The sequence below is a fragment of the Cynoglossus semilaevis genome, chromosome 8, assembly GCF_000523025.1.
Source record: "Cynoglossus semilaevis isolate Cse_v1.0 chromosome 8, Cse_v1.0, whole genome shotgun sequence".
Lineage (NCBI taxonomy): Eukaryota > Metazoa > Chordata > Actinopteri > Pleuronectiformes > Cynoglossidae > Cynoglossus > Cynoglossus semilaevis.
In genome coordinates this window covers 7,191,213-7,209,275 of record NC_024314.1, presented here as the reverse complement: position 1 = coordinate 7,209,275, position 18,063 = coordinate 7,191,213, and the positions used below count along the sequence as shown (strand labels likewise).

Here is an 18,063-nt window from a genome sequence, read left to right as displayed (position 1 = left end):
TTATCCAACATTTTGAGCGAATGGATGAATATTTACTCTTGAGGATTGTTGTCGTTCAGTTTACAACAGATGAAGTTTAATTTAGGGTGCACGAGATTGGATATCTTTTAACATCGGGACAGCTGTATAAAATTACTTGGGCTTAAAATTCTCTGGAGTGGATATATTTACATACAAATAAATAATAATATTGAAAGCTAATATTCAAACTCTCGTTGCAATAAATAAACATTACATTTTCTGTGCTTTCCATAGGATCAAATGACGATGATCATGTTGGCCCAGGGTTTCATTGGACGTTGTCTGCTACAGGTGAGTCAGTTTTGGAGCTTGCATGATTCTGTCTTGAGGTGAACAGCTCTGTGAGAAATATGAGCCGCTCACATTCACATGCTGATTCGCCGTGTGTGCGCTGGGATGCGTGTTGTATTGCACGTCGAACTGCGGGCCGTGTGTAAAGTTTGGAGCGTAGTATTTGGTGTATTCGGCCGGAAATGACAGCTGCTGCTGCTGCTGGGACTCCAGCGGAGGAGAGGTCTGTTGGTAGTCCGCCCCTAGATGGACGTAACCAAGGCTGGACAGAGTGGGGCTGCCTGGGGCGGAGGGGGAAGATGGGGTGGGAGAAGAAGAGGAGGTGGTGGTGTAGTTGGTGCCGAGGCCTTGCTCCCTCTCGTCCTTCTTCTGTTTCATCCTGCGGTTCTGGAACCAGATCTTTATCTGCCTCTCCTGGAGATTGAGGAGACTGGCCATCTCCACCCTCCTTGGCTTGCACAGGTAGCGGCTAAAGTGGAACTCCTTCTCCAGCTCCACAAGTTGCGCGCTCGTGTACGCGGTGCGCGTCCGCTTGGAGACCGGGGACGCGCCTGGACGCTTCTCGTTGACGGTGCAGTCTGTGGAAACTGAACGGTTGGACAGGCAGTGGTCAGTGGGTGGAAACACTTCACCAACGAAGAGACTGAAACAATATCATTTTAATTATTCTCATAGTTTCACTGCGTGGGCCGAGTTTATTTTTTATTATTTTCTTCATGGTTTATTTGTCTTGTCAACTGTTTGTAATATATAATATATAATATTTGTATCTGTAAGAAATGTATTATAATAACAATCCAAAGATACAGTGAATGCAGAGGGGTTATATATTAATTGTAAAACTATTAACAGAACAAAAATGTAAATCTAAAATTAAATTAAATTTAAATGCATGAAGTTACTTATTAATACGGATCCTTCAAAATTAAAAAAAGCCAGACTTACTAAAAGATGACTACAAAATACGAAAGGTAAAAACTCAAGGTATTAGACAAATAATAAAACTAAAATGTACCCAAAATAACAAAAACAAATATAGAAGTTGTTTTCAAAACCTGACTAAAAGTTAGCTTATAATGACAGCAAAGACGTCTAACAAATTTAGCATACATTTCATTAAAAAGGTAGATTAAAAGTGGAACTAATCCACAAAAGCTAAAACTAAGCCAACGTCTGTTTATTTATATATAACAAACAAATAAAACCAATTGATTCATCAATAACATTTTGAAGTTGTAAAATATCGGCCATATAAAATCTACAAAAACACCAAAAGAAAAAACTTACCAGCTAATGAGTTAGTCTGAGCTGGAATAGATCAGCCCTAAAGTTCAAGTACCTAATGGTCTGACTTGTAGCTACAGTAAGACAGAAAAGCTTAGACTAGACAAGTGATACTGAGGGTTTGCCCAGAAACAAATTGATATTGAATAGAAATATTGTTAACAAAAAACTTGGGAAAACAAAATTTCAACAAAAAAAAAGCCAAAACATCCATAGCGCAAAATATCAAATCCATGTTTATATTTGGTAAACTGTATCTGTTCAGTATCTTTTGTATCGGGGATTACTGTAAAAACTGAATTTGAATTTTTTAGAATGGTACTACGGCCTTTGCAGAAAGATATAAACGGAATAAATGTAAATGTTAGAAGAGCAGTTTATAATGACTAATTAAAATAGGCCATAAATGAACCAGGCGTCATTATGAAAACACTGTCTGTCATGTATACAGACCTGAGCTCCTCCTGCCGTGTTTCTGATTGGACTGTCTGGATTCCTTCATCCAGGGAAAAATCTTCCTGCCCATGCTGGGGTTAGGGTTCTGCTGCTTAGACCTCCTGACTGTCGTCTCCACCTGCGTCATTTTCTGACAAACATAGCCGCTGATGTCGCGCAGGGAGTCGGCTGCCTCTCCTGGAGATTGAGGAGACTGGCCATCTCCACCCTCCTTGGCTTGCACAGGTAGCGGCTAAAGTGGAACTCCTTCTCCAGCTCCACAAGTTGCGCGCTCGTGTACGCGGTGCGCGTCCGCTTGGAGACCGGGGACGCGCCTGGACGCTTCTCGTTGACGGTGCAGTCTGTGGAAACTGAACGGTTGGACAGGCAGTGGTCAGTGGGTGGAAACACTTCACCAACGAAGAGACTGAAACAATATCATTTTAATTATTCTCATAGTTTCACTGCGTGGGCCGAGTTTATTTTTTATTATTTTCTTCATGGTTTATTTGTCTTGTCAACTGTTTGTAATATATAATATATAATATTTGTATCTGTAAGAAATGTATTATAATAACAATCCAAAGATACAGTGAATGCAGAGGGGTTATATATTAATTGTAAAACTATTAACAGAACAAAAATGTAAATCTAAAATTAAATTAAATTTAAATGCATGAAGTTACTTATTAATACGGATCCTTCAAAATTAAAAAAAGCCAGACTTACTAAAAGATGACTACAAAATACGAAAGGTAAAAACTCAAGGTATTAGACAAATAATAAAACTAAAATGTACCCAAAATAACAAAAACAAATATAGAAGTTGTTTTCAAAACCTGACTAAAAGTTAGCTTATAATGACAGCAAAGACGTCTAACAAATTTAGCATACATTTCATTAAAAAGGTAGATTAAAAGTGGAACTAATCCACAAAAGCTAAAACTAAGCCAACGTCTGTTTATTTATATATAACAAACAAATAAAACCAATTGATTCATCAATAACATTTTGAAGTTGTAAAATATCGGCCATATAAAATCTACAAAAACACCAAAAGAAAAAACTTACCAGCTAATGAGTTAGTCTGAGCTGGAATAGATCAGCCCTAAAGTTCAAGTACCTAATGGTCTGACTTGTAGCTACAGTAAGACAGAAAAGCTTAGACTAGACAAGTGATACTGAGGGTTTGCCCAGAAACAAATTGATATTGAATAGAAATATTGTTAACAAAAAACTTGGGAAAACAAAATTTCAACAAAAAAAAAGCCAAAACATCCATAGCGCAAAATATCAAATCCATGTTTATATTTGGTAAACTGTATCTGTTCAGTATCTTTTGTATCGGGGATTACTGTAAAAACTGAATTTGAATTTTTTAGAATGGTACTACGGCCTTTGCAGAAAGATATAAACGGAATAAATGTAAATGTTAGAAGAGCAGTTTATAATGACTAATTAAAATAGGCCATAAATGAACCAGGCGTCATTATGAAAACACTGTCTGTCATGTATACAGACCTGAGCTCCTCCTGCCGTGTTTCTGATTGGACTGTCTGGATTCCTTCATCCAGGGAAAAATCTTCCTGCCCATGCTGGGGTTAGGGTTCTGCTGCTTAGACCTCCTGACTGTCGTCTCCACCTGCGTCATTTTCTGACAAACATAGCCGCTGATGTCGCGCAGGGAGTCGGTTAGGTGTTGTTGATGATGGAGCTGGACGCTGTGCGTACTTTTCTGCATTTCCACGAAATGTGCAGTGATAGGGGGAGGAGGGGGGACGGGTTTCCGACCCCCACACTCTTTTCCTTTTGACCTTCTGACGGCTGTGCGCTGGCAGCCAAATGTCACATGGCAGCTTTCCAGAGAGCCCTGGGCTGGGCTGCTGTATGGCCTGCGAGAGGGTGCAGGAGAAAAGACGGAGACAGAATCAGGGTGGAGACCACATAATCCATCTTATCAACTCAATAGTAACGTTGACATGAATAGCGAGCCTCTTCTGAGCGGAGAGGCAACGAAAAAACAAGAGGGTCCCAGGAAAAAGAACTATAAAAACAAATTTATTGCCCGCTTTTTATCGCTTTCTCGTGTGTCTTCGATTACAAATATTTTGCTTTTATATTCATACGATGTGGAAAATTATTTTTACACACCTTGTGGATCCATGCAACAGAAATACCAATCACCAGGGCTGTAATTGGGTAGCCTTCAAATCATTTTAAATGACACGTTTCCCACATGATCCATTCAATTAACACAAGAATGACAATTTAAAAAATAAGACAATGAAGAAGAAGAAAAAAATGAAATAAAAAAAATCCGCGAGCTCCGCATAGAAATTCAAATGCTACTACAAATATATCACATGACTGAATGTCAAACCAAAAAGATTCCAACCGCGGTTTTTCCACATTATTCATTTATTTATTCCCAAATTGGAAAATAAATGAAAGTCAATCAAAGTAATGCACATCCTGTACATTCAGGCAAAACAGGGGATTCTTATTATGGGCTGTAGGTTGGACAAAATTATGAGTCAATGTTTACAAAATCCTCACCTACATTTAGTAAATAAAATACCCCCCACCCCGCTCCCACTCGAAAGATATCTCAAACTGGAACTATCATGAAACCTAACCCAATCTTTGACAGTATGTCCACAAAAACACCACGTCGTGGGTGGAAATAGTTTTGCTAAATCTGACAAATTGTTTTTTTCGGTTGTGCGAAAAATAAATTAAAATACTTTTAATATACTGTAGAAAACAGACCAAATTATTTATAGTCTTTTGTCAGAGATGGCTTTTCTTGAAATCACATTAGGCCCGTGACTGTAAACAAATGAAGCCTTTATTCCATTAATGGATTGTCCTGTCTGTTACATTTTCAAAGGGAAAAATAAATTAAATGTTTTATCACAGTGAGTTGAAAAGCTCATCCATCAAAATAAAATACTACACATGTCCATTGTGCACTGCTGCTGCTCCAGCTGCTGTTGCTGCTCGGAATTGAAAAAATCGAGAGAGAAAAAAATGCAGTAAAATCAAATGTAAAAATGATATGGCTTCAACGACGATCCTAATTGGACTAAATGAAATCAAAAATTAAAAAGCAGTAGTTTTGGATGAATTCGGGAGCAGAGAAGTCTGGAGGCATGCAGCTCTCTGAACTCTGGATGAACCGCGTCTGCAGGAGTCAGCCTCGTAAATCATAAAGACACATAACCCACAGCTCCACACAACACAACACAACACAACACCACGCCACACAACAGCCATTCTTACCTTCCCCGCAACCCACATTCACACTTATCCCGCAATGAATCCCGATCCTCAAGGAAAAAAAACAGACGCCTCTCACCTTGTTTTCGTAGATTATAAGCGCGATCCCTGCGGGAGGAAACGACTCTTACACCCGCGTCACGCTGCGTGGACGTGCATTAGGAGTTGGTGGTGGTGGTGGTGGTGGTGGTGCTGATCAAGTGGCTTTGGGGCGAAGCGGAGTGGACAATGTTCCTGCAGCTCCCACCGCCTTTGCATAGCATTTCTGTACACCGTGTGTGTGTTTGTGTGTGCGTGCGTGAAAAAGAGAAACCCCTTTGCTGATCCTGCAGACCCATGGATCCACGTGTGCTAATAGAAAGAAATGATAAAGATGGGAGAAAGAGGACATTTGTTGTCATTAGATCATGGCTAAGCAGGAGAGAAATGACACGACGTAAAAAGCAAGGGAGTCTACACTCTTTGCAGCTCATATTAGTCCAAGTCTTTTTCTTCAAATGTGTATTTTAAACACTCGAGTTATCCACAAAAACTTATGGAAGTTCGGACAAAATTTGAAAACAATAAAAGACTCAAGATATAGAATCATCACGTGCACAAAGCATGTTTACCAGTTTAAGATGGGCGAAGAAAAATCCTAAAATGCGCCTTGAATTTCAGAAACAATCAAAAGTTTTGTAACGATTTTGCCGACACCCATTCCTCAATTTTCTTGTTCTATAGAAATAAAACTGAGTAAACATTTTGAGCTATGTTCTTTTTTAAGCAGAGGAGTAATGTCAAAAGAAATAGTTTCCCTCCACTGAGCACTAATGCTAGTAAAATGTTGCTATTTCTTTGTTTTACAAATAACCCTGACGCCTTCCGGTTTATTTCCTGCTGCCCAGGTGTCTCTGGGCACGAGTCCAGCGCCTGGAAGAAATACATTCAAACATCTCATTTTGGACGAATGCCAGACCATGGCGATAAATAACGCAGGCAAATGTGAGCAATCGGTTTTGGTTTTGGTTTTTTTACTCACCGAGTTGTTTACGTCGTGTACCATGTAATGCTTTGCTTTATTTCTAATTGAAATGAGTTATCAGATGGAGTGATTTTGAAGCAGTGAGAGGGCAGACAGACAGAGGTCAGCAGCAGCAGCATCCATTAGACAGTCTGCGTCCAGGAGATGGGGAGGAGGATGGAGACTGTAGTAATGAGGCCTGGTGGCCAGGCTTTGGTTCTCATGCCGCAGTGGGTCGATGGGAGCTGCTTTGATCACTCATCTTCACCGTTTTAGTCGATCGCTTTGATTGGCTGTGAAAGGTAATATTTAACTAAGTGGCTGTAATTCATGCAAAAGGCTCCACCTTTGATCCGCGAAGCGTGCACCTGCCAAAGTTTGGACAAAATCCCAAACGTGTTTTAAGCCGCGTCCAAATCCTGCATCAATGATGGATTGCAGGGACGACTATAGCTCTATTACGATTCGGTAATGTCAATTTGTTAGGTACACTGAAAAGTAGCGACCACGCAGTCCTGGATGTGTTGGAAACTGTCGTTCAAATAATCACGTTTATTAATGCTTGACAGGGATAAACACGTTCATTTTAATAGGTAATAACAGCTTTCTGCTGCAGTTTAAACAGTGTACGTGTACGCTCCAATGCTCAAATCTGATCACGATGGTCATTAATAAATGGCATACAGTTGCACTGAATTTTTAACCGCCCTATTTAAAGCAAAACAATTGCTTCAGTAATACAATTATTTAAAGGTACACAACTGTGGGCAGGTTTCACCAAAATATAAAAAAAGGAAATAAAAAAATTAAAGGATTCATTAGGCAATTAAAAATGTAATTAATTTGAGTTTTAATGGTGTATATATCAACTGAAGTATGCATAAATTCCTAAATCAGCTAAACGTTGCCTCAAGATGTTCAGTCATATGTCAGCAATATCTCAAAGTAAATGTGTTCATAACTTTGTTAGCCATAAACACATCTAAAAATTTAGATGACCAAAAAATAATAAAAGAAAGTGATAATTAATTAATATTAGCAAAACAACAACAAAAGTTCACCAAATACTATAAAGCCAAAAGTTATAAATTATACCAAAAGTAGTCTAAAATTAGCCAATTAGGAAATTAATCATTAGATAACCAGAAGTCAATGATAACAGCTAAAATTAAAAATGGCTCTTATCTTTCTTGGTGTTACTGTTAGTAAGGAAACATTATATTATACAGCTGTTCTAAATTCTTTGTACTATTAGCCTTATCCTTAGTGCCGTTAATCTCACAACTAACATTTACATTTCTAAAGAAAAACCCAGCAGAGACATCAGTGTTGAGTTGACAGTTTGAAAATGTGTAAGTTGCGTTAGGAATGTTTGATAAAGTCGACACAGAAAAGTCTAAATATGCTGTACAATATACCAATGACAACTACAGTTCCATAGTTGCCATTTGAGTAGGACATCATCCCCAAAGTTGCACTTTACACATCCCATCAATAACTGTAGGACTGCTTGTGTGATCTGTGATGGACACACACACATGCTCACAGACCTGCTGACAAACCTCTCTTGTCAATTAGCTGCAGGAACCACGTGTCTGCAGAGGAGGGGATTTATTGTGCTGAATCAATACATACAGACAGTTGAATCAACAATGGCAGCAACTTCATTTCCCACTGAGATGCCATGCAAATTAATACTAACCCATGACTTGTATTTGTGAAATAAATGACATAGTTAGGGGAGGGGGAAAAAATCAAGTCTTCAATACTTTAAACTACCAACAAAGAAAACATTAGTCACCAGTAAAATCAACCTTTTATGAACAGCATGTCGATCTTTTCCTGTGTGCAGTTCTTGAATAAAATCATTTAGTGAAGAGTAACAAAGAAGCAAGATGTTAAGGCCTGTCAGGATGTCCTTGCATCTTTTACAAAACATCAACTAATTCCTAAGTGTCACATTTAAACATTTTAAACCTGTGTGTAGTCACTGACCTTGTCTTCGCTCCTCTGTTGTCAGCATAGTAAATATACATCTGCAGCACAGATACTGTTTTCTCTTTCTCTCTCTTTCTTTTCTTCTCATCCTTCTCCATGCAGCCACAGTGTTTGGAGCACTTTGCAGTTTGAGGTGCTCCTCACATTTCCTTGCACACTAACTCCTCCTCATCTATACAGGCAGTGGCAGTGAAAAGGAGAGGTGACAAATGACGTATTGAACAAAGGCCTCATTGAGGGCCTGTCCTGCAACATTCACAGATGTCATATTCTCTGACAATGTCCAGCTAAAAAGGAAAAGACTAGGGGGAAACACCCGAGGCAGACGGTTGGACCTATTTAAAGTAGTGGTAGAAATGAGAACATTCAGCAAAAATAGTCATTTGTTACTCAAAACGAAACAAGAAGATCACTCATCTTTTGGCTTTTGGCTTTTAGCTAAAAAGCCAAAAGACAAGATAAATTAAAAAAACCAACAATGTTGGCCTAGTATAGATAAAAAAAAGTAATATGACTGAGACAAAATATCAGTCGAAATATAGGGTAAAATTCTTTATACCAAATTTTATAAAATACTTCAAACTCAAAGAAAAAATGCCAAACCACATAAACAATAGCCTAATTGTGGTAAGAGTATCTACAATGTAGTCAAAATAGAAGTCAGCCAAACGATGGCTTAGAGGCTACCAGAAATGGCTGACAATATGAAGAAAACATTGCATATAAAAAGTAGTGAAGATAAATCAAAAATAGTGTAGAATATTACCTGAAAACTCAACTTTAAATATATTTCACTTTATTGTTTTGGAATTTTTGAAACACAATAAAGCCTTTCTTCACCACACGTAAAAATACCAACATTTGGTACGTTTAACTTCAAGACTATTCAATTATTTATTTCCTTTTTGAGGTCAAGTGTCAAAACCTACATACTCCCTAAGACACGAATTTGCGGCTAATGCTACATGTACACAAATTCGGATCTACAGGGTATATATAGGTGACAAGTCATGCAGCGTCCTAAAAACATATGTATGCTGGATAAATATGCAGAAATATACAAAACAATACATCATCTACAATCAGTATGTTTTGAAAAGATGTACACATATATACACATGGTACACATGAAAATTAATTCAATACATGTATGTACTCGTACCACACATTAACACAAAAAGGTTTGGTAAGAATGTAATGTACTTACCACTACACCTCTGGTAGCTATAGCATATTGTATGTGATCGTACCATTGACGTTTAGGCTAATACAGGATTATTAGAAAGAAATGCTGTGGTCAGAATCTTACCAGCAAAACTCCAGACAAAAGCTTAGACATGGTGTATGTGTACGTGTGTGTTTGTTTGACTACAGTTTAGACTATTCTCTTGTGGTTGTTAACCTTCCTCAGTAAAACATTTTTTGTATTATTCCATTGACAAATTGACAAGAGTATTGGTTGCAAATGTTTGCAATTATTGAATGTGGCTTTTGTTAAAGTGCTGAGAAATACACACCATTTATATTCAGCCAGCATATATGCGGGGGTCCTTGAAAGTGGGGTGTTGGATGAAGATACTATATAGACTGACGTTGGTTTGTCTTTAACTTCCCTGTGGCTCCACCCTTAAAAATGTTTGACTTGTGAATCAACTTGATCGTCATATGTGATCAGAAAACATGGTTTCTTTCTGCCGGTGTTCAAGCATGTGGGTGTTGGTGGGGAACCCATCAGTTTCATCCTCATAAATGTTAATAAGTCATCAATAGCTGTTTGAAATATGAATTATTTATTGATGGCTGTTAATAAGTCATTAACAGTGGCCGTGAAGGTTATTAATCGTCTTTCATCTGTCTGTAGTTACAAATGACATAAATCAATAATTCATAAAAGTATCTCATTACACTGTATTGCCAGTCAAAGTGAATTTGCTCTGTACCTGACTACTCAAAAGTTTTTATGGCTCACCAGGGACCTAAGAGGTACTAAGTACTGATTTATTTATCATTAATAAAGCCATTAGTTGAGGGCAGTACCAAAAACATTTCCATCCAGCGTGTCTGCATATGTTTGGATGGACGTTTTACATCCGCACCAGCTCATATCCTGGGTCTGTTTATGAGTTTGTTTTCTGTTATAGGTAATATATGAAATCATAAACAAGTTAATTGCACTTTACACTCTGCGTTTAGTGCACATTATGAGCACTTATCGGAGTGATTCCACTGTCATAAGATGGAGTACAGTCAATATGCCAAGAATGAAGTTTGTTCTTATAGGCATCACAGTCTTTTACTGATTCAAAATTATATGTTGGCCATATAACCTGAGTTTCACCTCTCCTTATATTCACAGCAGTAGAAGAAGTTTTCAATGAGCCATACTTAAATGTGGAAATACTCGCCTACGCGCAAAGGTCCTTGAGCGAAATTATAGTAAAATAAAATCAAAATAACAATCTAGTTAAATTTTTGCAGTTTTTTTAGATGACTGATGTGCAACCTGCGGCTCTGGAGCCACGTGGCTTCTGAGCACCTTGACTCCCAGTCATTTGTGATGTTGGTCTGTAAATATTACATCAAATCAGCCATTAAGGTTTTAATGTGTTAGACAGGGTTGAGGACAGTTAGAATCTATGACATCATCTAAACCTAGGTTGCACCAAACTATAGAAGCTTTAGTGCTTTAGTTAAGGGTGGCGCTAATCTTAGCAGTCATTGCACATTTCACCAGTCCCCTACCATTGCGCCGGGGAGCAATACTAGGCTGCAAAGAAAGAATAAATTGTGTTATTTTGATTGTTTCATTGTTATTATTTATGTTAATATGCATGATGTCTAAGGATATTTTCATAAGGGTAAAGTCAAGGACTTTAAAAATGTCATAATTGGTACTGAAAGTAGTAGTAGTAGTAGTAGAAGTATATAAATATAAATAAATATATTCTTTATATTATGTATATATTGTATATTACTTGTTTCAGTGATGAGGAAATAAATTTACATAGACAACATTTATAAATGAAATAATTATTCTGAGTGTATAGTAAATTAAATTTTATTTTAAATTAATTTATACTTGTTTTGCTTGATTTTGTTTTTTTAATTTTTGTGTGTTGTTGGTAAATGTTTTTGTTCTGAGGTGAACTGAAGAGTCACAGCTGTGTCAATGTTTAAAACTTTAAACACGTTTTCCAACCACATGCATTTGCGAGGGCATGTTTCTACTGCAAATGCTGGACTAAAATGCAAATACTGAAGTACAAGTAGTTGAAAATGCACTTAGCAACAGTACTTAGACTCAATTATGATAAAAAGAAATCAGATTAACTGGACCCAGGCAGTCTGGCCGACTGTGGAATTAAAGCAAAGTCTGCATTTTAAATGTAGGAGTCGGTACATTAGAATACAATGTCTTAACCCGTGTAAATATTTAAATCCACAGTTCTAAACCTAAAACAGTGTCTTGTCTCTTTACAGCCCACGTGACCCTTTTGATCAGAGCTGGGAGCAAGAAAACCATCCATCATCTGGCTGACTGGTCTGAGGCGCCCTCTGCTGGAGAATTAGCTGCACTGCAACGAACATCAGCCAAGAGTGGAGGTGAAGTCAAACACACACACACACTCTCACTCTCACACCAATACACACACACAAATCCAGATGTTGAGCGTACATGTCGCTATAAACAGCCCCCCGAAAAGCGTTCAAGGTGACATTTGTTCCACGTGTTTTATCATTATGATCGCAGTAATCGCGTCACCGTATTGGTTCTAATGGGAAGGGCGGTGGCTTGAAATGGTTATTGGCACAAAGATTTGTTTTACTAATGTAACTGTGGAATAAACCCACCACGTGTGTGTGTGTGTGTGTAATTTTTCTCTGAATATTAACGTTTCAATTGTTATTTATTTCAACGGCCGGAAATTAAGCTCCCTTAGTAACTATAATTTCATGTATCTGAATATATTTATATATAGTACAATTTAAGTAGGTGTTGCGTTTTTAAATTAATAACGTCTGAACATTTTACGAGGAAAAACTATGAATGGCGACATCAACTGCAAACACAAACAATGAGTCATTTCATCAGATATTTTGATAAAAGGTGGTAGTATTATTATCATTAATAATGATAATATCGTGTTTACTATGTTGTTGTTGATGGTGGCGTTCTTATGACGTTATTCTCTTTGACCTGTTGGACGTTTGAAATTACAAAAGAATCAAAATTTTGGACGTAAGTCATGCAGATCTATGAGTTTCTTAAGGATTTTGTCCTGCTCCAGGAACAGGCGGATCCTTCTTTTTAAATTTCATATTACAGATTTGCCATTTTTTGTAAATATATATATTCCAAATAGTGCTCTATTTTGTATCCTTCGTAGCACACGTACACATCCTTTCCATTTGGATTTAATACAACAAGTATATCAGCTCCAATGCCACATATTGGTCACAGGGCATGTTGCATGTTCTGAACTGCACAGTGTGCAACTGTGAACTGTCCGGTTTAATTTGGTTGTGGCTTGGCAACAACTGCTGATATGTTGCCCCATAGAGTTCACATGTTGGCTAATACCTCGAGTATCACGGGGTCACATAGTGGTCACAGCGAGAGCAGCACACGTGCTGTATATGCCACACTCTACAATAACCAGAGCTGTGTCTTAGGTGATATAGTCCAGCACATTCATATTGCTGCCCAGAGTCCAGAGAAAACTCATGAACTTTCTTCCCTTAAATTCTGGAGTGATGAAAATGATTGGATTCGGGTTTTCAGAATATCTCAACGTTGAATTCAAACGTCAGGCTGAGGAAACCGTTGTTATAGGAGCACCGTGTCCACCAGATGAGCTGAACCAAGGAGTCTTTAGGAGCAATGGTTCCAACTGTACAGGATGCTGGCTGTCAGTACGTTAATGAAACTATCTTCTGCACAAATAATAACATGAACTGACAATTTAGTGAACGGAATCTTCTTTAATATTTTGTAAAATACCCCCGTGTGAAATTATTTACACCCTTAAAATAATATTTTACATTCCGACCCTTTAAAAATCAGTCGTAACAGTTTCAATGCCACGCGTTATGTAGTCTTAGTATTTTTTAAAATTCCTGTTCAAATGTGTCCAATTGAACATTATTTTATATCTAAACGGTTCAAGTCTGTCTCTTTCCCATTGCATTAAATTTTAAATTAATCACTACATTAATTTAATTGTTTTATTTTAATTTACACACATTTCAGGTGTTGTTATACTTAGATTTTTTTTTCCACATCAGTGATTGCGGAAGGTGACTGTGCAAAAGTCTGACACCATCCATGCAGCACTGCGCTGAATCCTCCCCATTCTGGCCGAGGCATCTGCGGCTGCACAGTGCGCGTCGTCTCCTGACCCAGCGATGATCCCCGCCGCCATGAATTATGCATGAGATCTGGGCTACACTTTACCCCTATCAATATGCAATACTCATTACACTGCTTAAATTGCCACTTAATAGTTATGAATATGTGGGAAATGTCTGGGACCCTTATAACCCACCACCAATACCTTTGACTTTTTATCTATTCTCTGTTTTAATTTGATCCCGAGATTAGTTTGGAAAGAACGGGGAAAATACTGCACACAAGTGTAGAGTTTTTCAAAAGGTGACGTCTTTAAGGTTGCTGGACACGGCAGTATATCTGGTTAGTAGTATTTGCAGTACAGGCTGAGCTCTCTTTCTGTCAGAGCCCGTGTCCACCTCTGTGCTGTCCGACACTTCACCTTTGGCCGCTGGGTGACTCTGGAGAAAAACATAAATCACTGCACAAGCGCTCAAGTTCGTACCATGGCAGCTCCACAAAGGCGCTACAATGGAGCGGAGGCTCAGTGTGGTGCAGATTTTTACCCCCCTTCACAACCGCCCTCACAAATCCTGAAAAACCTCTGTTTGTGCAAAACTAACAGGCTTGAGTTTTTTGATTTTTGTCTAAAAATCTCCGATCAAGTTGCTTTTATCCTTAAGCAGAAAACGCGATAATTAAAAAAAAAAACTCTGGATACTACTAATAATGATAATAATAAATATATTTTTATGCTTTTCTGCAGATAAAAAATATATAAAAAATATATTTAAACAACTGTAGTTTCAAATTACACCAATAATTCAAAATACATTTTTTTATTTAACACAATTTTTAAATATAAATGAAAAATTTGATTTTTTTTAAAATATATGTTTTATGAATTTATACACTTTTCCCAATTGTCCCAACAGCCAAAACGAACTAAATACGACTGGACACCACTTCCTTTCCCAGTCCAGCCTTTCCAGTCCCATCCATGCAGTTAAGCCGTCACTTTCATTCAAGGTTGTGAATTATATAGTACATTGTCTACTCCCCAAAACCATAAAACCAACTTTATGGACCTCACGTGACTTTTCACAGTCTGTAAGTAATATAGGCCTATACAATCTTTGGTAAGGAGGGATTTTTTACCAACTTCTGCCCTGACTATATACCTGTAAGACAAAGCCAGGCTCGGTTTTTGGTGTTGAGATTTTTCTAAATCGTCAAAATTCACGTCGTGAAATTGCCAGCACGTTTCATGCTGCAGTGAGAGCACACGAGGTAAGGTTTTCAATTTCTTTCTGTAGGAAATGCCTCCAAGTAGGGCTGTAAAATATTGTTGTTCAATTGGCATCCGAAATGTTCCTGCAGATTAATCATTAATTTGTCTGAATCCCGCTAAGAACCGAGCAGAATTTGTTCCGCACCCGGTTTGTTGTTGTTCAAAAACTCTTAAAACAACCCCCGCCCCATATTATTTTAATTGATAACAGAGTGAGACACGTTTAAAGTAATGGGAGAAACTTTTATTTTTTTTCAAGCGCTGTGAGTTCACTTACAAATACAAAAAGCTTATTGGCGGAAAAAAAAAAGCTTACATCACTGCCTATATATCCACAGAATAATTACCCTTTGCACTAAAAATTTATCACATTGACAGGTTGAATACATTTGCATTGCTCATAATTAGCTCTAAACAATAATCATAATAATAACAGATCCACAAAATGTCCTATAGAGCTACAACCGTTGGCTTGTTATTTATTTTTTTTATTTTTTTTTTTTCCTATGTCTGAAAGTTGATGAGATCTGGCCACAAGATATTACCATCAAAAGCTGTTAAAAGTTACACTGAAGCGCTTCAACTGGCCCCGGAAATACATTACATTCAATGAAGAGCAGCATATGGTTTGAAAAGATTTTTTTTTTTTTTAACTGTACAATGGATTTTTTTTTTGTTACTCCTGTTAGACCGTGGAGAAGTTACAATAAAGAGCTCAAGTTTAACACCTTCAAGATAAGAGACAGACAGAGAGAGAGCAAAGAGCATGGACAATTAATAACCCCAGTAATATTTACATCTTCTTTTCCAAGTAGAACATCTAAGCTATCATAGAACAACGACACTCAACTAAAAAAAATGTCATTTTAAGACCACTGAATACTTATTTTTCTATCACAATGGCATGCTGGAAGGTGCTGCGCTTTCAATAGCTTTACAGTACTCATGGATTTCTTTGTTTTCTTTTTTCCTCTTTTTTTATCATCATTTTCAGCATCATCATCATTATTATGATTATTTTCATGTTTAATTTTTTTCCCCCTTCCTCCACAAAAAGTTATTCAGTTGTGGAAGGCGCTCGCTCCTGTCACCAGGCTCATGCTTTTCAGTTTATTGTCCTTCTTCCACTTCATCCTGCGGTTCTGAAACCAGATTTTGATCTGTCTTTCGGAAAGACACAGGGCGTGGGCTATCTCTATCCTCCGCCGTCTGGTTAGGTACCTATTGAAGTGAAACTCTTTCTCCAGCTCTAGCGTCTGGTAGCGGGTGTACGCGGTTCGGGCCCTTTTCCCATCTGGTCCAGTCATATCTACAATTTTTTTTTACAGAAAATCCAAGACAATTAGGGACTGCACTATACAAGAAACAACACAGGTCCAACCTCACGACTGATTTAGATTTAAATCTAATAATAATATTAACCAGTATTATTACAATGTATGTTTGTTTGGGCTTCGGGATGTTGCGACAGACAGACAGGGGTCACACACCATGCGATGGGGCTGATGCAAGGAGGTGATGGAGAAGCATGCATGTAACCAGCACGACACATAACCACACACTCAAAAACTACTCTTTATTGTTGTTTCTGTTATTGTGACTGCCTGTGTTTTCTAAAGGTGTTTCCCCGAAAAGCACAGCCTGCACATTTGGGCCAGATTTAAAATCACCCAGAATCCGTACGATACCACAGGCACAGTGGAGAGGGGCTGTAGCGGCAGTTAACCTGCACCCCACCAAAACCAAACAGTTCACCTATCCACCAAATTACACCCTCCATACAGTCGCTCACACACACTGCCCCTCTTTTTACCACCACAATCATCCACACCAAGCTGCTCACTCATGCAACACTTCATGGGACAGATTTATGGAGAAGCCACCAGCCTTCACAAGTAAATATTAGTAGACGTGTGAATGTATATACCGTGGCTTATGTGCAGTTTCCGCATCCAGGGGAATATTTGTGGCGTTTGGCAATCATTTGTTGTAGGAGTGGATGAAGTGGCGTTGGGTTCCTGGTGCTGCTGCTGCTGCTGCTGCTGTTGTTGCTGTTGCTGCTGCTGTTGCTGCTGCGCCCGTGGTACCGTGCTAGACGCGCCGCTGCCGTGCGCTCCGTCCTCGGTCTCGGAGGCGACGGTGGCGTCCTCTATCTCTGTGAAATGGGCGCTGTTGCTTTTGTTGAGGCCGTTGCCGCCGGAGTTCGCGCTACGGTCAGACGGGGGAGAGGGGCTTTTTAGTTCCAGAGGCTCCCCGCCCCCCCCGGCGCGCGGCACGGGATCCGGGGAGGAGAGCGAGCAGTTGGGCGTCTGTCTGTAGCGGGCGTCCGGCCCGAATCCCCGGGCATCCTCTCTCACCGCCCCGAAGTGGCTGCCGGTGTTGGTGCGGTTCACGGTTAGGTCCATGCCATTGTAGTTGTAGCCGAAAGACCCGGAGTGCATGGTGCCAGGGTCTCTGAAGGAACCGCTCACAGCGCCGTTAGTCCCATAATTTAGTAACTGATAGTCGGAGCCATTTGGATAGCGCCCTGAGAACGAGTTTACAAAGTAAGAGCTCATTTGCTTGGATTTTTAAAGCCTCGATTTGTAGATCTTTGTCGCTATAATCCTGTGTGCTTGCACGATTTATGGACGCAATCATGAATTATAAGCAATGAAGCCCCTACTGTACTTTGCCAGGTATGCGGCCAAATATGGGAGAGCGTTCTGGAATCACGTGCCTTTGTTGACCAGTCGTAAATCCTCACTGATGACTTCAAGAGGTAATTCATGCTCCATGGTTACAAATGATGACGAAATAATGGTCGTTAGGCTCCAGTCAATGGTGCCTCCCCGCTGCGCTCCGAGAGCCGTGCGGGCAGATAGCGCCATCTTCCGGACAGCGGTGGTACTGCAGCGGCGGACCGCGCTGTCAGGCCGCTGGAGCCATCCATCATTTATGTAACGCAGTGAGAGTGCAGGCCACAAAAGGCTCAGGTAACACATAACAGAGACTTATCAGCACCACTGTTGGCAGCTTAACGTGCACTGTGTCAAAGTGGAAATTAAATTTATCTTCACACCAACTTTTATGAGGATTTATGTCCTTGTGAGCTCACAACCAACACATTAGAGTAACACAACAACAACAACA

The 18,063-nt window shown here is 39.0% G+C and overlaps 2 protein-coding genes and 1 long non-coding RNA gene across 4 annotated transcripts in view; 1 reads left to right on the top strand and 2 right to left on the bottom strand.

Annotated features, from left to right (window-relative positions):
• Window positions 1-18,063, top strand: part of LOC103381883 (uncharacterized) — a 37,647-nt gene that overhangs the window by 11,766 nt on the left and 7,818 nt on the right. For both annotated transcript variants that reach the window (XR_003050443.1, XR_521847.3), the window contains exons 4-5: window positions 256-312; window positions 11,792-11,914. This is a non-coding gene — a long non-coding RNA (uncharacterized LOC103381883). The remainder of the gene's footprint in view (window positions 1-255; window positions 313-11,791; window positions 11,915-18,063) is intronic.
• LOC103381882 (homeobox protein Hox-B3) lies at window positions 283-2,211 on the bottom strand. The gene is made up of 2 exons (XM_025058014.1): window positions 2,050-2,211; window positions 283-899 (listed from the first exon to the last, which is right to left on the bottom strand). The coding sequence occupies exons 1-2, from the start codon at window positions 2,177-2,179 to the stop codon at window positions 307-309; spliced, it is 723 nt and encodes a 240-aa protein (XP_024913782.1). The 5' UTR covers window positions 2,180-2,211; the 3' UTR covers window positions 283-306.
• On the bottom strand, window positions 14,798-18,003 carry hoxb5b (homeobox B5b). The gene is made up of 2 exons (XM_008314452.3): window positions 16,859-18,003; window positions 14,798-16,240 (listed from the first exon to the last, which is right to left on the bottom strand). Exons 1-2 carry the CDS (start codon window positions 17,487-17,489, stop codon window positions 15,993-15,995), a joined length of 879 nt encoding a protein of 292 aa, XP_008312674.1. The 5' UTR covers window positions 17,490-18,003; the 3' UTR covers window positions 14,798-15,992.